Consider the following 13,548-nt stretch of genomic DNA (forward strand, 5'->3'; position numbering starts at 1 on the left):
ATAGTCCGAGGCTACCTTGCAATAGTCCGAGGCTACCTTGCAATAGTCCGAGGCTACCTTGCAATAGTCCGAGGCTACCTTGCAATAGTCCGAGGCTACCTTGCAATAGTCCGAGGCTACCTTGCAATAGTCCGAGGCTACCTTGCAATTGTCCGAGGCTACCTTGCAATTGTCCGAGGCTACCTTAGAATAGTTTGAGGCTACTAAATTGGCGCCAAAACGGCCTATTTAAACACAGCAGTCACTCCAGGTAATTGCTGTGTTATCTTCAGCTCTTCCTTGTGTACCTGTTGTTCCTGATTATTTGACCCGGCTTCCTCTTGACCTTGCTACTTGCTGCCCGCCCTGACCTTTGGCTCGTCTGACTACTCTTTTGGTTATCCCTTGTCTGCTTCTCCGCTTCTGGACCAGAACCTGCACTCTGCCTGGCTGGGTGATCCTGGGGACCGCAACCTGGTGCTAGCTTACAGCGTAGTCCATCCCCACCATCAGGGGCTCTGGTGAAAACCAGCTAACACTTTGACTCTGCACCTCAGGTGAACATGTGTCCTTATCAGAGTACTTACCTTAGTGTCCATCCAGCTCTGCTACCGTGGCCTTTCATCAGGTGAGAGTTCTCTCTATTAGTCAGGCTCCACCTGCCATCCTGACAGGAACAGCCGGCAGCACCGTTGGATCGTTTCTCAGGCAAACCGGGGAAAACAGTAAGCCAGAGAAATACCGGCGAGCAGCGGAAAGCGTTCCCATCGGCTCATGGGCCACTCAAAATGCTTTTATGAGAGAGCCAGCTGCTGGCTAAAAAAAAACAGTACTGGGGTAACCCCGACAAAACACTTGCAAACTGTATATATATATATGTATTGTGGTCGGCAAGTGATTAAAGATGAACTCAAGGCACAAAAACTTTCATATCAATATATTCCTCAATATCCACAAAGGATAATAAATGACTATGTGTGCACCAAATGCCTTTACACACTCAGATAATTCCTTGTCAATGAAGCAGGGATATCATTACTATGCTGTACATTACCTGTGCAGAGAGGAGAGCTGTGGGAGGGACCTAGCAGGCCCCACCCACTACACGCTGCCTGCAGAAAACTACAGAAGGGGGAGGAGACAAGACCAGTCCCCCTGCACAAGGAGAGAGGGCAGCAGTGAGCGGTCTTTATTACAGGAAGTCTCACACTGGATTACTGCACAGATCTGGAAGATCCTGCCCCCCCCCCACCACACCACTGCACAGCCATTCACTGGGAAGCTCTGTGTACTGATGCTTCTCCTCCCCCAGCACTTATGCAGCTGAGAACACTGGGAATGTGATCACTAAAATGTAATCATAAAGAAAGGGGTTTTATAATGGTTTTTTAGTTCTATACAAAAATGTTTTGCCTTTATTTCTATTTGAAACTGAATAGGTTGTTTTACGAGGTGATCGTTTACAATCACTTTAACTCCTGCTGCATCAGAAGATTATGGCTGTGGGGTTGGGGGGTGGTGGTACAGGACAGACGAGAATTTCTAATAACAGTAGAGAAATTAACACAGGGGGCACATCCTATTGACTCTAAGTTATGTCCCTTGTGCTGATTTTTCTGTTTTTATTTTGGCTGCACAGATGTAACGAAAGAAAATGACTCGATTCCCCCATCAACACAGGCAGCACTATTGTGTTTTGCGGGCGGAGAGCCTTTCCTGCCAGCAGAACACAGTGATTAGCATTGCTGGCTATAGCTGGCAGCACTAATCATTCAGTAAAATCCTGACAAGCTGGTTGTACACAAGTCGATCAATGGTGTGCAACTAGGCTGCTCACTACATGGATCGAAGTTTGTCTGTTCCCTGCAGATTCAGATAAATGTTGATCTATGTGTGGCCAGCTTTAGGCTTTAATCTGTGTTATTTACTTGTAAATAGAGATCAGCTCTGGGGTCCTCCATGCTCCTCTCTATCCAAACTTCCAAGTTTTTTTTTTTTTTCACTTTAATGAGCTGTGGGCCCCCATCATTCCCTGCCCTGCAGCACATGAAAACAAAAGGGGTGAGATACTGGTGATGTCAATGCCCTTCCATGGACACATTCCCATATTTACATAGTTACATAATGACACCCCCAATTGTGAAAGAGAGTTCCACATCCTTACCACCCTGACAGTAAAAAACCACTACGCTGCTTAAGGTTAAACCACTTCTCTTCCAGTCTCATCGTGTGGCCCCGTGTTCTCTTACATGCCTCGAGACTGAATAGTTTCCTACCTACACTGGGTTCACCATTGAGATACTTCTATCGCGATCAAATCTCCTCTCAAGCGTCTCTTCGCAGGGAGAATATGTTTAGCGCTTGTAGTCGTTCCTTGTAATTGAGCTCCTCCGGTCCCCTTATTAATTTAGTTGCCCTTCTTTGGACTCTCTCCAGTTCTAGCACATCCTTCCTGAAGATTGCTGACCAGAACTGGAGGGAATAGTCCAGATGTGGTCAAATCGGAGTTTTATAAAGTGGCAGGATTATCGTTTTATCTCTGGAATCAATTCCTTTTTTTTATGCATGCTAATAGTCTGCTTGCTGCAGCTTGGGATTGCATGCTATTGCTCAGTCTGTCTACCACTAGGACCCCCAGATCTTTCTCCATCCTGGATTCCCCCAGAGGTTCTCCCCCAGCGACGAGTAACTTACATTCATATTTTTAGCCCCCAAGTGTATTACTTTACATTTTTCACCATTTAAACCTCATTTTCCATCTAGTTGCCAACTCCATTATTTTATTCAGGTCTTCTAGTAAAATATCTATATCCTGAAGTCATTTTATTTAGGATGCACCGATACCATTTTTTTAACAACTAGTACGAGTACCGATGCTTTTAAATACTCGCGGATGCCAATTACGATACCTATTACCTAGTAATAGTAGGTAGAGGGGTGGTTTAAGAGGTGGGGGAAGTTGGGTGAGGGCATGTTGGGGTGTGGGGGGGGGGGGCGGGGGCTGGGAGTAGGGGATAAGTGAGGGAAAGGTGGGGGGGAGGAGAGTTGGAGGGTAAGTGAGGGCAGGGTGAGGGAGCAGTAGGAGTTGGAGCAGGGTGGGGGGAAGTAGAGGGGTAAGTGAGGGCAGGGTGTGGGGGGGGGGGTAGGAGTTGGAGCAGGGTGGGGGGGGGTAAGTGAGGGAAGGGTGGGGGGGGGAGTTGGAGGGTAAGTGAGGGCAGGGTGAGGGAGCAGTAGGAGTCAAGGCAGGGTGGGGGGGGGGTTGGTGGGTAAGTGAGGGAAGGGTGAGGGGGGAGCAGGGGGGTAAGTGAGGGCAGGGTGAGGGGGGGGGTTGGAGGGTAAGTGAGGGTAGGGTGAGGGGGCAGTAAAAGTTAAGGTGGGGGGGGTTGGAGGGTAGGTGAGGGCAGGGTGAGGGGGGAGTAGGAGTCGGGGCAGGGTGGGGGGGAGCAGGGGGGTAAGTGAGGGCAGTGTAGGGGGGGGTTGGTTGGGTAAGTTAGGGCAGGGTGAGGGGGCAGTAGGAGTTGGGGCAGGGTGGGGGGGGGAAGTAGGGGGGTAAGTGAGGGCAGTGGTGTATTTAGATTTTGTGCTGCCCTAGGCCTGACTAAACTTGTGCACCCCCGAAATTAAATATGGCCCACCCGATCCTGTAAAGGCCGCACCCCTTCCTATTTATGATCCGCCCTGTCATCTGTAAACCACAGACCACAACCACAGTCTATCAGTGCCCATCAGCATAGCCTCATCAGTTCCCATAAGTTCAGCCTCATCAATGCAGCCTTATCAGTGCCACCTCATTACTGCCCATCAGTGCAGCATCTCAGTGTGGCCTCATCAGTGGCCATCAGTACAGCCCCATCAGTGGCCACCAGTGCAGCCTATCAGTGCCCATTAGTGCAGCCTGTGCATCATATCAGTGCCCATCAGTGCTGTCTTATCAGTGCAGCTTATCAGTGCTGCATCATCAGTGGACATCAGTACAGCCCCATCAGTGGCAACCAGTGCAGCCTATCAGTGCCCATTAGTGCAACTTATCAGTGCCCATCAGTGCAGTGCAGCCACATCAGTGCAGCTTATCAGTGCCGCCTCTTCATTGGCCATCAGCACAGCCTCATCAGCGACCATCAGTGCAACCTATTAGTGCCCATCAGTTCAACATATCAGTGCCAATCAGGGCAGCATATCAGTGCAGCCCCATCCGTGAAAATGATCAGTGCCGCCTCATGCCCATCAGTGCAGCCTCATCAGTGCCCATCAATGCAGCATATCAGTGCTGCCTTATCAGTGCATCCTTATTAGTGCCCATCACTGCAGTTTATCAGTACCCACCATTGCAAGGATGTTTAAAGAAATTAAATGATATTATTGACATGATGCCTGCCATACCTGGGGGCGGAGGAGGGTAGGCAGAGTATTAGGCTGCAGTGCCACACTTATTAGCATTGGCGGCCATCTGGCCAGTTGTATTAAGTGTGGTCGGCAGCCTGCTTTCTGTCAAATGTCTACCGGCAGGTAGCAGTGTGACTGCATTATGGGGGTGCCAGACTGATTTGCCTCCTGGACCCTGCCCTCTGGCCCCCCAATTCGCCCCAAAAATCTGGCACTATACTAAAAGTGTAGCGCAAGCCGGCAGGGACCCTTTTCATGCGGGAGCCGGAAGGGGCTGTTTTTTTCTCATAAGGGGAACAGCTTTATTGCTGCCCCCCTGCAAAGTGCCGCCCTAGGCCTGGGCCTTGTTGGCCTAGGCCAGGATACAGCACTGAGTGAGGGCAGGGACACCGCACACATGTACCCACAAACATTTCACCTGACTACCCACAGACACCGCACCCACACTCTTCTTTGCTAATTGTCACAAGACCCCCCCATCTTGGCCTCTCTGATGGTGTACACCAGCCACTTACCCAGCACTCAATGTAGAGTCTCCCTCCCTGTGTCTGGCACTTTTAATGGCACACAGCAGCAGGTGGAGGGGCGTATTGAAAATAACACACGGGAAGCCTGGAGGAAGTGCACAGCCTGACACCCATAGCAATAGTCCTACGCCCGCCTCTTCCAGCAAATTGGGCACACCCCCAATCTCAAACTCCAATTGTGACAGTGGCTGTACAGGTGGGGTGGAGGAAGGGTACTGCTCCACCCATCACCTGTTTTCTAGGAATGGAGGTAGCAGTCGTTGGTCATACAATTGTACTGGATCCATACTAGTCCAAACTGTGCTGCCGAGTGAGTGAGTGAGTGAGTGGAGCAATACCTGTCAGTACACCCAGCACTGCAGAGGACATGCGGCCCCGGGCAGTCTGGGCCTGGTGACAGCTGGCGGGAGGGTAGGAGGAATCGGGGAGGGGAATCCCGCGGAGAGCTGATATGGTTGTTAAGGACGTGGTGGCCCCACTCTTAACACTCAGTATTGCCGACATTCTTTTCTTTGCATTTCAGCTGTTAGCGGGGAAATCCCGCTGACAGCTGAAAAAAAACCGAGCCAGAAGGTATCCGTTTCGGGTGTCGGTGCATCTCCACGAGCACTGATACCCATAAAAATGCTTAGTATCGGCCCCGGTATCGGTGCAACCCTATTATTATTTTTTAGTTAATGACATTGACTAAATATGAAGATGTATCCATAGAATGGCACTGATGTCAGCAGCATCCCTATTCTTTGTTTACAAGGTAGGGAATGACGGGACCCCCAGCTGTTTGGGGTAAAAAAAAAAAAAAGTTCAGATAGAGATAAGTTTGAACGATGCCCAAGCTTATTTTTATTTGGAATTAAGATGATGTATTTAATAAATGTAATGTTTTTCAGATAAAGGAGCTGATGTTGGTTCCGCAGTGGCAATCAAACGCAAGAGGCGTGGAAAAGTAGCAGAGGCGGACTCCGGGAACAACAGTGAGGAGGAAAATCAGTGTGATTCTGTCATCAAAATAATACCAAGAACACGAAGGTCCCATACTGACAAGGAGGCGGCCTTCACAGGTACAGTACCCCAGTCGCAGCAGCGGGGGGGAGGGGCTATGAAAATGTTAAACCTTTATCTTGAGAGTTATCACATAATTTCTTGATAACTAAAGCTGATGTTTTAACCTCTTCAGCTCCAGAAGATTTACCCCCTTTCATGACCAGGCCATTTTTTTTCAATACGGCACTGCGTTACTTTAACCACTTCTGGACCGGAAGATTTTCCCCCTTAATGACCAGGCCATATTTTGTGATTCGGCACTGCGTTATGTTAACTGACAATTGTGCGGTCGTGTGACGCTGTACCTAAATAAAATTTAAATTTTTTTTTTTTTTCCCCACAAACAGAGCTTTCTTTTGGTGGTATTTGATCACCTGTGCGATTTTTATTTTTTTTTTTTTTTTATTTTTTTTATTTTTTGCGCTATAAACAAAAAGAGCGACAATTCTGAAAAAAAAAAAAAAAACAATATTTTTCACATTCTGCTATATGACAGTCTCAATAAAAAAAATGTAAAAATGTAAATTTTTTAACATTTTAGACCAATTTGTTTTCTGCTACATATTTTTGGTTAAAAAAAAATTGCAATAAGCGGATTTTGATTGGTTTGCGCAAAAGTTATCACGTCTACTAACTACGGGAAAGATTTAGGTCATTTTTATTGTTTTTTTATTTTTATTTTTTACTAGTAATGGCGGCAATCTGAGATTTTTTTTTTTTTTTTGCAGGACTGTGACGTTGCGGCGGACAGATCGGACCCCTAACTGACATTTTTGACACTTTTGGGGGGACCAGTGACATTACTACAGTAATCAGTGCTAAAAATATGCACTGTTACAGTAATAATGACACTGGCGGGGAAGGGGTTAACACAGTGGGTGATCAAGGAGTTAAATGTGTACCTAGGGGCGTGTTCTAACTGTATGGGGGAGGGGCTTGTGAAATGACCATAGAGACATGTGATCCTATATAGAAGGATTACAGGCACTCTGTGATCATTCCAGGGAGAAGAACGGTCAGCTGTGTTTAAAACAGCTGACCGTTCTTCTCTCTTAGCGGGGAGCGATCGCGGGTGTCGGGCGGCAATCGGAATCGCCGGCCCCGTGCATCGGAGTCCCCGCTGCCGAGTGGGGGCGGGAGCATGCTATCGGTGGCGCCCCCTAGCTGCAGGCGCGCGCTCGCCCCCTAGCTGCAGGCGCGCGCTCGCCCCCTATCTGAAGGCGGAGCGCTCGCCCCCTATCTGAAGGCGGAGCGCTCGCCCCCTATCTGAAGGCGGAGCGCTCGCCCCCTATCTGAAGGCGGAGCGCTCGCCCCCTATCTGAAGGCGGAGCGCTCGCCCCCTATCTGAAGGCGGAGCGCTCGCCCCCTATCTGAAGGCGGAGCGCTCGCCCCCTATCTGAAGGCGGAGCGCTCGCCCCCTATCTGAAGGCGGAGCGCTCGCCCCCTATCTGAAGGCGGAGCGCTCGCCCCCTATCTGAAGGCGGAGCGCTCGCCCCCTATCTGAAGGCGGAGCGCTCGCCCCCTATCTGAAGGCGGAGCGCTCGCCCCCTATCTGAAGGCGGAGCGCTCGCCCCCTATCTGAAGGCGGAGCGCTCGCCCCCTATCTGAAGGCGGAGCGCTCGCCCCCTATCTGAAGGCGGAGCGCTCGCCCCCTATCTGAAGGCGGAGCGCTCGCCCCCTATCTGAAGGCGGAGCGCTCGCCCCCTATCTGAAGGCGGAGCGCTCGCCCCCTATCTGAAGGCGGAGCGCTCGCCCCCTATCTGAAGGCGGAGCGCTTGCCCCCTATCTGAAGGCGGAGCGCTTGCCCCCTATCTGAAGGCGGAGCGCTTGCCCCCTATCTGAAGGCGGAGCGCTTGCCCCCTATCTGAAGGCGGAGCGCTTGCCCCCTATCTGAAGGCGGAGCGCTCGCCCCCTATCTGAAGGCGGAGCGCTCGCCCCCTATCTGAAGGCGGAGCGCTCGACCTCTTAGCTGCAGGCGGAGCGCTCGACCTCTTAGCTGCAGGCGGAGCGCTCGACCTCTTAGCTGCAGGCGGAGCGCTCGACCTCTTAGCTGCAGGCGGAGCGCTCGCTCCCTAGCTGCGGGCGTGTGACTGACGTATACCTACAGCGGTTCGCGCAGGAGGGCCAGCCTGCCGTGGTATTTCTGCGGCTGGCGGTCCTTAAGCGGTTAAAGAACACAACATACAGGGGTATTGGTAGTGATTATCCACACAGACTGAACTGGTTAGACTATTGTGTTTAGACAACCTTACCTACTATGTAACTATGTAAATACTTGGGCTAAAAGGGAAATATTACCTTTTGATAGAACTTCCTCTGATGTGTATTTTTTTTCTGACCCTTTCTCAACCTTTAGGAGATGTAGAGAATGGTGAAGAGCACCTGTTTAAGACCCACATGTGCCCTGAATGTAAGCGCTGCTTTAAGAAGAGGACTCACTTGGCCGACCACCTCCACCTGCACTTCCCTGACCCGAACCTGCAGTGCCCCAACTGCCGTAAATTCTTCACCAGTCGCAGTAAGCTAAAGATCCACATGATGAGAGAGGCGGGTGAAAAGGCCCATCGCTGCCCATTGTGTGACTACAGCTCCGTGGAAAAGAACGCCCTGAATCGTCACATGGCGAGCATTCACGAGGGGGTGTCTAACTTTTATACGGACACCTACTCGTGCCCAGTGTGCCAGGAGACGTTTAAACTGAGCCAGGCCCTGAAGGATCACATGAAAGGACACAAAGCTGAGCAGATGTTGCTGTTTTGCTTTGACCCTGGGTGCGATCAGGCTTCGTCCGACCGCAAGGAATACCTGCGGCATATGAAGGAGTCTCACGGTATCCAGGCTGTGGAATGCAGGTACCATGCTTGCTCCATGCTCTTCAAGTCCCGTGAGGAGATGGAGGAGCACCGCAAGAACCATTACGCCTTTCACTGCCAAGATTGCGACTTTGTCTGTTCCAACAAACACACCTTCCGCAAGCACAAGAAACGCGGGCACCCAGGCAAAGAAGAGCTGGTGTGCCGCTTCTGTCCTTATAAGAGCTTTAACCCAGTGGAATATACAGACCACGTGGGCAAGATGCATGCCAATGAGAAGATCCACCGCTGTGGGGAGTGTGATTTTGCAACTGCGCACAAGAGAGTACTGATACGTCACAAGTTATTACACACAGGTAACGATGCACAGGAATATTGCAGAGTTTGGTATGATGGACCATTTTGAAACCATAATAATATATACAACCCCTGGCAAAAAGTATGGAATCACCACTCTTGAAAAATGTTCATTCAGTTGTTTAATCATGTAAAAAAAAGCAGCGGGAGTGGATGTCCCCCCCTTCCCGCTGCTTCCGCGGCTCGCCCGGGTGTCTTAACCCACTGGGAGGCCCAAACGACCAGCTGGCACATTTGCCGGCTAGCCGAAGACACAGACAAAGCCGAAATTGGCTTTGATCGGGTCTCTGATCTAGTAACCCGGTTTTTGAAGCCTTAAAGGCGCCAGATTTTTAAAAAATGACAGTATTCAACACAGTCAAATTTGGCATTTTGAATGCTTTTAAGTGCCTCCATGCTACGCAGTAATTCATTCGAAAGGAGCCCCGACCAAGTATTGAGTGTACACCGGAGGCGTAACTAGAACCTTCAGGGCCCTGGTGCAAGAAACCATGAAGGGTCCCCTGGCCGGGGCCCTTCCCTTCAAGTCTGGGGCTCTTCCCACTGATCCTGGGGCCCTTTACTCTCGTGGGGCCCTTTATTACGGTCCTGCAGCGGGACTCTTTCACAAGTTCTGCAGTGGGCCCCCTTCCTGCCATCTTGGGGACTCCCCACAATGGTGGAATGCCAGGGCCCGGTCGCAAGTGTGACCTTTGCGATCCTGGAAGTTCACCAACTGGTGTCAGTAGTTTTTTTATTTTTTGGTATTTTAATTGTATTTTTTATCATAGTATTTTACTTTTTACAATGTCACTGACTATGACTCTGTCCATTCAGAAAAGGAAGGAGCTCGTAAGTTACATATTTACCGACCCCTTCCTGGTTCTCTAATGTGACACATCCCCTGCAGCGGCCGACAGGAGAGGGAAGGCAGCACAGTGGGGGGGGGGGGGGGGTGTGACCAGGGGAGCACACAGGGGCCCAGAGACAGCAGAACACAAGTGCAGCTACAGGAGAAAAAAGGAGGACAGTGATTTCTCTACATGCTGCCCCCGCCGCCCCTTTTTTCCAGGTGTGCAGGGGAGCCGCATGGGGCTTGGTTGCAATTGCAACCCCTGTAGTTACGCCCCTGGTGCACACTATACTCTACATGGACAGACTTTTCAGTAAGCCAACATTTCTGTATTATTAAAATTCCTTTTCTCTTACGTCCTCCGACAGTCGCCGCCTCTTCATATTCGTCACATATGGGGTATTAGACTTTGCTCCGAGGGAGTAGCTAGGCAACAGAATATGTTAACATTAAAGCTTTTAACATATCCCACCCTCAAGGGGTGGTCCCCTCAGTCAATACCCTCCTACTTCCTGCAACCATATCTCAGTTTCAATGTCTAGCTTGTCAGGAGTGGCTGGCTCTCTCTGTGCTGGGGCTTTGTGCCCCAGACTCTTTCTTCTTTTTTGAATTTTTGTTTGAGTTTTCTCTCTACCTTTACTTAGCTGTTCTTTTTGTCGTTAGTTAGTTCTTCGGATGAAGAGGATCATGCGGGCTGGGTCTCGGGCTGATCCCCCTGGTCGCAGGTCGTGGGTCAGTGGCTTCCCAGCCTGCCATCGAGCGTTCAGCCAGGTAACGCTCCTGGCACAGTGAACGACCCATCCCTGTTCGGTGCAGGGATGATTGGTGAGGTGGCTACCTCACTGGACGCTGTGCGGTTTCTTAACCCCCATTCTGTGCGTCTTGTATGCGACTCTCCCTGCCTCATGTGCAGCGGCTTGTTCGCCTGTGCGGGTCCCCCACGCCATTGTGAGGCAAGTGTATCTATGTGGGGACCTGTCTGTCTGGGGGGGTGTCAGTCTGGGACTGTGTAACCTGCATCTGTTCACACTGTTTGTCTCCCTATCACTCGGCTGCATGCTGTGGGCTGCAAGGGGGGGGGAGCTGTGTGACACTGTGTGTGTCAGCCTTGTCAGTGTGAGAAGCTGTGTGCTGTGGGGCATGTTTTGGGCATGTTTGGGCACTATACAGCGATCGCTGCGGCGATCTGACATGTTTTTTTATACATGGATGACATGTGTGCATTACTGTACTGTGGAGCGGCGGTTTCGGCGCCAAACGGCGCCATTTTGCCTACACTCGCTCCGGCCGCATGTTCTACATGCATGGCGGCCATTTTCTTGTAGCCTCCCATAGGCTTTCATAGAGCGCCCTGGCAGCATCACTTCCTCTTCTCCAGGAACACCGATCGAGGCAGCAGCAGCGGCGAGGGTCTCCTCAGGTTATATCCTTCCTATCCATTGCCTGTGTCAGTTTTATTGTCCCTGTGGGGGTCTCATTGGGCTTGTGTGTGGTGCGGTGGGCTGCGCTCGCCGCGCTTGTTAAAGGGGCAGTTAACCCTTTCTTATCCGGCATTTGTAATAGGGGCAATGGATTCTCAGGAGGGCAAATTTCCTACCGCCTTGGTGGAAAGCCAGGGGACCGCTGTTTCCCCCCCAGGGGGGGATTTAGCCACTATTGTGGCTGGCCTTGCTGCTCAGGTGCAGATGCTGGTGGCTGCTCAATCTACTAAAAGACCCAGAGTTTCTCTTTCCTCTGATTCTGAGGGTGAAGGTGATGGGGCTGTTATGGCGGGGGCCTCCTTATCGGGGTCCCGCTCCTCCCTGGATCTAGTGGGGTCCGAGGTGGAGGCTGAAGTTGAAGGGGTTGATAATTCTCCCCCTGGCTCGCCTGAAGAGCTTGCAATCATGGATGAATTGATTGCTTCCATAAAACAAACGCTGCGTTTGCAGGATGAAGTGTGTCCCCCCCCCGCTGCCTTGGCGGCTTATTGGACGCAGAGAAAACGCAGGACGCCGCAGGTTTTTCCCTGCAATGATGATTTTCAGCGCGCTGTTAAGGAACAATGGCGCAATCTGCGCAAACCTTTTGCTGTACCAAGTAGGTTCAAGCTGCGTTATCCTTTCTCGCCTTCCACTGATGAAAGGTGGTGTGTGCCACCCCCAGTGGATCACGCAATTGCGGTTTTAAACAAATCCACTGCGATTCCTGCAGAGGATTCCCCTGTGTTCCGTGATGCCACGGATAGGAGATTGGAGTCTCTTGCCCGTCATACTTATTCTGTTACGGGTTCTATGCTTAAGGCTCTGTTTGCCTCTCTCATGGCGGCCCAGGCGGTCGCAAGTTGGACGCAGATGCTTAGGCGCGTCCTAGTGGCCGATTCGGCCTCGCCGGCGACCCTGGATATGGTGGATCAAATCCACCAGGGTGTCGTGTATCTGTGTGATGCGGACTTGGACTTAGTCCCGCTGGCTGCACGTTTGCACAGCATGGCGGTGTTGTCTCGCCGCCTGGTTTGGTTGAAATGTTGGTCGGTGGACCAATCTTCACGTAAGACCTCTCGCCTTTTTGGGGAGTCCTTGGATGTGTTGATTAAGGGGATCATCGGAGGTAAGAGCACTCTCTTGCCCCATTTCCCCAAGGCTAAGGGGGCTTCTGGGAAGAAGCATGCTAATTTTCGGCCCCCTCAGGGGTCCTTTCGTGCCTTTCGGTCGCACTACAAGGGCAAACCGTTCAAAGGTCAAGGCTCTCAGAAGAAGCCCTGGTCTGGAAAACAGAAGTCCGGTCAATCCGGATCCGCAGCCCATAACAGTGCGGCCTGAAGGGGCGCCCTCACCCAGTTTTGGGGTGGGGGGACGATTGCTCGGTTTTCTTCAGCCCTGGTTGGCCCGCGTGCGGGACAGATGGGTTCAGGAGATCGTTCGATCTGGTTACAAGATCGAGTTTCTCTCTTGGCCGGAGAGCAGATTTTTTCCCTCAAATCTTCAACTGTCTCCAGAGCGTTTACGGGACCTGCACCTGGCGGTGCGGGACCTGAGGGCTCAGGGAGTGGTAGTTCCGGTGCCTCATCGGGACAGATTTCGGGGGTTTTATTCCAATCTGTTCACCGTGCCCAGAAAGGAGGGCAAGGTTCGTCCAATTCTGGACTTGAAGGCTCTGAACCGCTCTGTGCGGGTTCGCAAGTTCCGCATGGAATCCCTGCGGTCGGTGGTGGCTGCCCTGGTTCCGGGGGAATTCATGGCCTCCATCGATTTGAAGGATGCGTATCTTCACATCCCCATTTTCGAGGGTCACCAGAGGTACCTTCGATTTGCCATTGCGGAGGATCACTACCAGTTCGTGGCGTTGCCTTTTGGTCTCGCCTCGGCTCCGCGGGTCTTCACCAAGGTGCTTGCACCGGTTCTGGCATTATTGAGGGCCCAGGGCATTTCTGTCCTGGGGTATCTGGACGACATTCTGGTTCGGTCTGCGACCAGCCAGGGTCTGGAGAAGGACCTGTCTGTCACGATGCAAACTCTGCAGGAGTTTGGTTGGACGATAAATTTTCCAAAGTCGACACTGAGTCCGTCGGTTCGTCTTCCCTACCTGGGAATGATTCTGGACTCGGTGCAGGCGAAGGTCTTCCTGCCGGAAG

General features: G+C 51.4%; 1 protein-coding gene across 1 annotated transcript in view; it reads left to right on the forward strand.

Moving 5' to 3' along the window:
• Positions 1 to 13,548, forward strand: part of ZNF142 (zinc finger protein 142) — a 43,935-nt gene that overhangs the window by 9,299 nt on the left and 21,088 nt on the right. Inside the window, exons 4-5 of the mRNA XM_082260343.1 lie at positions 5,780 to 5,950; positions 8,290 to 9,102. Coding sequence (XP_082116469.1) covers positions 5,780 to 5,950; positions 8,290 to 9,102 — 984 coding nt within the window. The remainder of the gene's footprint in view (positions 1 to 5,779; positions 5,951 to 8,289; positions 9,103 to 13,548) is intronic.

The sequence above is a fragment of the Pelophylax lessonae genome (assembly GCF_965119305.1).
Source record: "Pelophylax lessonae genome assembly, chromosome: 6".
Lineage (NCBI taxonomy): Eukaryota > Metazoa > Chordata > Amphibia > Anura > Ranidae > Pelophylax > Pelophylax lessonae.